This window comes from Gavialis gangeticus, unplaced genomic scaffold (assembly GCF_001723915.1).
Source record: "Gavialis gangeticus isolate Ggan-Ray unplaced genomic scaffold, GavGan_comp1, whole genome shotgun sequence".
In the NCBI taxonomy this organism is placed as follows: Eukaryota; Metazoa; Chordata; order Crocodylia; family Gavialidae; genus Gavialis; species Gavialis gangeticus.
In genome coordinates, this window is record NW_017729029.1 from 12,879,505 (window position 1) to 12,885,240 (window position 5,736).

Genomic DNA, 5,736 nt, shown 5'->3' on the forward strand with positions numbered 1-5,736 from the left:
AGGCCGGGCCGGGCCGGGCCTTTCCTTCCTCGCTGCCCCTCATGGCGTCCGACAGCGACACCGAGGAGTTCTACGACGCCCCCGAGGACGTGGACGTGGCCCCCGGCGGCGCCTCGCCCGTGCCGTGAGTGCCGCGCCGGGCCGAGCTGGGGGGAGCGGGGCGGGTGTGAGGGGACACGGCCGGTTGTGACAGCTGGTAGCCCCCCGCCTCTTCCAGGCTCGAGGCCCCGCGCCACATCATAGGATCCTCGAGGCTGGGCCGGGGGGGCCTACAGAGACCTTCCTGCCCCGCCCCACTAGGATCCGATCATGGTGAGACACTCATCTGCCGGCTGGGAAACGAGCTAGCGAGCGCGTTTGGCTGTTGGGAGGTGGCAGCAGTAAAGCAAGGCAGCATCTTGTGAAAGGGAAGACAGCGCTTGTAGTTATAGGCCTCGCTGCTGTATATAACTCGGGAGCCCAAAAGGAGAAAACCATGGATGGAAGGAAAAATAACCAATGCACAAAATGAGACTTCTGGTGAAGTTCTTGTGGCTGGCACAGCGTAACAGTGTCTGCGGGGCTTTGTTGAATAGGTCTTTTTCACTTGTTGTACAACATGAGTGCTCCATGTCAGGGAAGCTTATTGTCACGTGTGCTACATGAAGGAGAAGAAAGCTCATGAGCTGTGTTTTCCTAGCAGTATGGTCAGGCAAACCTAAACCAGCCCTTATTTCAAGGATGCTAGTCCTGGTGTGTAAATTTCCTAGTGTTAATCCTGATCACAGTTAGGCTGCATCATTTAGCAGCCAACTCAAAGCCCCTAGAGCATGGGCTTCCAAAATGTTTGGCCCACAGATCATTGTCAGCCACAAAGCAGCAAATATTGGATGTTTTGTTTTCATAGATACGTATGAACACTTCCTTTTTTTTGCAGATCAAAAGGAAGGTCCTTAGAAATGTTATTCCATTGCTAACCCTTCAACTATAATAAATTTAGTGGTTGGGCTTAGTGTCTAGAACCAGCAATGGATGATCATGCTGGCAAATCAGTAGTGTAAAAGTCTGCTAAGGAAATTGAGTAGAGTAGGAAATAAGTGAGACAAGACAGGATAGCTGACTGATTGTGTGCACTGTGATGTTAACTGTTCTTATTTCTTATTCTGATATACAGTAACATAGAAATTACTTCTGTCTTAAAGGGTGTCTTTTGCATTTAACATTTGGCTATGGAAGTCCTTTAATTCATGTTCACATTCTAGAAATGTTTAAGGTGCAAAATTAGAATTTTTTTCTTTGATTCATCTTTTTTGGCTAGTGGTCACTGACACAGAAAATGTTTCTCTCTTCATAAGAGAGAGCATCCCACACTGGCAGTCTTTAAAAATGTGATGGTTGATTTCTGAGTGTCCTTAGTGTGTTAAGGGGGGGGAGGGGGAGATAACAAAAATATGGGAACTAGCATTTCTTAGATATTTGACTACAATGCAGTTTTCTCCAAAAACATTAAATCCTGACTTTGCCATTAATAACATAGGGCGCAATCATGAATATGTATGTAGTGGCTTGGATGGGAGTGAATCCAGAAAAAGGAACTATAATTTAGCAAAGGACAGTCCAAATTCATGGTTTTGCTTTATTATCTGGGAACACGGAGAAAGAGACATAATCTAGGGCTCTGAATACAGGGATAGGTCTAATCCTTTCATTTATATGGAAACCTCTGTGACCTTGGAGTCACGCACAACCTTTCTTTGTTTTGCTGCCTACAAAATGGGGACTATGCTGCCTGCCCACATTGCAGAAGTTGTGTGAAGGCTATTTAATGTTTGTAAATAATTAAAAATTAAAGTGCTAAGTATGACTCACAGAATCAAAGTAGCATGTGTTAGCTGGCTGTGGTTTCAAGTATCTCATTTACTCAATTAGAAGATGAGGGTTATTTTCCCCTATTTAATGTGGAAAGGGGAGCCCCTCACCTTACAACGAGTATGAGGTGGCAGGGGGTGGGCAGCAGCTGCAGCTCTAGCTCCAACCCCAGGGTTGAGGCTGGAGGCAGCTGCTGACTTTGCACCCCTGCCTCTCCCCCTCCTCCCCCCAACACTCCTTCCTTGCAGCCTCAAGACACCACTGCTCTCCTCCACCCCATGCTCTATCTCCCCTTCTGCCTCACTACTTACCTTTGCTCCATGCCAGCAGGCTCCATCCTTGCTGCAGCACAGAGCATGTGTTCCAGTGCCGGCTCTGTACTGCTGCTATGGGACCAGATGGGAGCCATGATCATGACATGGCTCCAACAGGGATGGAACTTGCAAGGAAGGAGTGGCAGAGCCAAGGGAAGGGAGGTGGAGGGGTAGCTTCAGGGTAAAGACTCTGGGGGGAGGGGTCAGAGATGGGAGGAAGGGGGTGGAGGCCTAAGGCTGGGGTGGGTTGGAGCAGAAGCAGCATGGAGGTGGGGAAAGGAGGATCAGGGACCTGAGGCTGAGGGGGGGCAGGCACAATGGAAGGGTAAGTGGCAGAGGTAGGTGGCAGGGGGCAAGCTCCCTGCCTCTCTCTGCCTGCCCTCACTGCTCCCCCTACTGTCTGTGCTACCACATGCCCCCTACTGCTTCCCCTACCACCTGCCCTCCCACTGCCTCCCCATTGCTGTCCCCCATCACCTTTTCACCTCCTCACTACTGCAGACAGTGGGGGGGATTTAAGATGATTCTCCAATAATTAGATTCCATACATGGAAAATTATAATAAATCTGTAAATTTTCTTTATCTAGAATCTAATTATTGGGGGGGGTTGTCTTAAATTTATGGTCATCTTGTATTTGGGTAAACATGGTAGCATTCTTTGTACCATATTCGGTAGTCAAAATGCCTGCCTGTCATTGTGTTTGACCTTTCTTGGTATTAATAATTCACATTTTAAAACATGTTTTTTGAAATCCAGGCCGTTCCATCTAGATCAGACAGCAGTTTTTTGTTACCTGTAGTTTAGAAGACGAACATACTTTTTTGTTTCTAGTCCTGACCCTGGAGCGCTGGTTGCACTTGAAGGTTTCAGTTCATATTGGGAAGTCATGACAGTAAGAATTGTCTGAAGATTTACCATGTGGAAGAGAGGGTTGGAAAAGCCTTCAAAACACAAGGCACTATGGTAGTCCCTCAAGCTTTGCCAAAGCTGTCTGTATAGCTTAACAAACATTGCAACAGCACTTCCCTTGCTAATTTTTGCTGGCATTCAAGAATGACTCAATTAATTTGTTCCATGGGAAAAAAAACTTTATCAGGTTTGTACCAGCCATTTTTATATGGTACAACAGTGTGCATGATCTATATGTGAATATCCTTGAGTTACTGGGTGCCTGTATATAAACTTCACATGCTTGAGTTTTTCCAGACGCTTTTGGCAGTTGCTAATTTAACTTTCCATGCTTTAGCTTAAATATAACAAAGTTGAGATTCACCTAAATATCATGCATACAAGTTAATGTAATTTTTAATGTTGAGTTTGACAACACACACATACACGAATGCTGCCAGCTTAAAATTGTTTTAATAGAAACAGGCTAGTCAACTGTGTTTGCAAAAATGGCAACGTTTTAACCCTACAGAACTTTGTGGTTTCAGTGCCTTTGCAAATGAGTGTTTCTTGGCTTTCTGCCTTTTTTACTATGTTGATGTCATGTGTGATAAATTTATTTAATGTCATCTGCAACAAATTATATCATGTTGATGTGTCAACTTGAGAGTTATATGACCAAAAAGGCTTTTTCAGTATGACCGTTCTTATTTATACCCTGTGTAAGTGATCAGAATGTTAAAAACTGTTTGATAGGACTATGTGAATTATACATAAGAGAGATTAGCTGTATAATTTCACATTCTGACTTTAAATGGGCTACCAGTGAGATCAGGAATTTAAGGGAAATGGTCTAAACTCCTACGACGAACCAGTTAGACACTACAAAGTATTAATGTGCAGCCATATCCTGGCTGAGACTAGCCTTGCTCCTAGCTCCCATGTGTTCGGTTTCTACTAAGGGAAGGAACAGAGACAGTGGGATTTTCCTTGAGAAACGCTGCTTGATCTGCTTAGCTGCATGTTTGTACATTTGTATGAGTGAGAACCTCAGGTTTGAAGTAAGGATGATAACCCCATTAGTTTCTGCAGGTTTTCTCCTTCTGCTTTTTTAAGTTTCTAATGTTTGTGGTTCCAGGGCTCAGCTCAGAATATTGTCAGCATGGCTTTACCTTGCTGAACAGAAAGCATAAAATTTTTGCATAGGAGATGTAAGCTTTAGGCGTGGCCAACCCGTGGCATGCGTGCCAGAAGTGGCACAGGCACCTGCATGTTGGATATGGCAGATCGGTCAGAAAATGGAGCGGCAAATTGGGCAGGGGCAGGGGATTGCATTGGCCCTTGGGAGAGGGTACAGGGCTTACCCTGTGGCATACCAACCAAAATGGTTGGTCTTCACTGGTTTACCTGAAGGGGGTGTTGATTCTGAAGTCTAATGATGATATGAATATCACTATTTATTTCCTTACAGAATATATGGGAGAAAATATTTAGGTTACATAAGATAAATGTTATGGATGAGGAAAAACAATTTTCAGGTCATCTAGTTTCTCCCTGCAGGGGCAAATCAGATTTCCCTAATGTATATTCTTCATGGCTTTTTTCCAGACTGCTTAGAGATGGCTCAAATAATGTGGTTTCCAGTACATAATCAGACAGGCTGTTCTGGAAATCCTTTTTTTTTTTAAACCAGTTTCTCATCTCATGATGCTGACACTTAAGGTATGTCCAAGCACATACATGGCCGCACTTCATATAGATGTGCCCAAGTGAGCTTTAAATTAGCTGCTCAGGTAACAAAACAATGTAGTTGCAGCAGCTCAGCTCAGCATACTTGCTGGTTTCTGAGTAGCTTTTGTAGTGCTTAGTGGTGGCTGCCTTGTTATTAAAAGCCAGCTCTGGTATGCCTGCAGGAGCTGCAGCCCTGTGCGCATGCATTTAGTTTTACTCCTGGCCTTGGAGGAGAATCGCTGGTCTAGTGCCAGTCCATAAAACTTACCTTAAGGGCTGATGTGTGGTGTGCCCAGAATGTTTAAGACTTTTTTTTTTTTAAACTATCTATATCTACAAACAATTTGAGAGAATGCACAAAGTTTGCTCATTCTCATTAAAGATCTGACCATTTATTTTACAGCTGCAGTGATATGTTGGAATTAGACACATTGGAGAAGGGAGAGATTCTCCTCCACACCCTCTCCAGCAGCACTCTTAGGAAGGCTGTGTTTACATATCACAGGCTGCTGCTTTTATTGACAAGCCAGCTTGATTACAGATGTCTTCACTTATTGTTTGGGAGGAGTTGCTGACATTCCATAAAAGTCAGTAATTTGCGTGCCTAATTTTGGAGTCCAAAGCTGGCATTTTGGCAGAAACAGAATACGGGGGAGTCTCAGTAGGTAATGAATGGGCATCTTTACACTAGCAGCCCTTCAGGATGTTTATTAGCTTTGAAATTTTTTCTTGATGTATTTATTTTATTCAATACTTACAGCATCCTAAGTAATGACCAGGAACTGTAATTCTATGTAGCAATGATATTTTTGCATTGTAACAATATCAGGCATAAAATCAGTTGAACCACTCCTACGGCCCGCATACAACACAAGTGGTAAAGTCATTTGAAACCTTTCTGGTCACTCATTTAAAAAAAAAAAAAAAAAAAAAGTAAATATTCCCACTCAAAA

The 5,736-nt window shown here is 43.8% G+C and overlaps 1 protein-coding gene across 2 annotated transcripts in view; it reads left to right on the forward strand.

The window, feature by feature from the left end:
* Positions 1-5,736, forward strand: part of WDR44 (WD repeat domain 44) — a 48,423-nt gene that overhangs the window by 95 nt on the left and 42,592 nt on the right. For both annotated transcript variants that reach the window (XM_019521266.1, XM_019521267.1), the window contains exon 2: positions 24-124. In XM_019521266.1, the coding sequence (XP_019376811.1) occupies positions 42-124 (83 nt within the window). In that variant the 5' untranslated portion in view covers positions 24-41. The remainder of the gene's footprint in view (positions 1-23; positions 125-5,736) is intronic.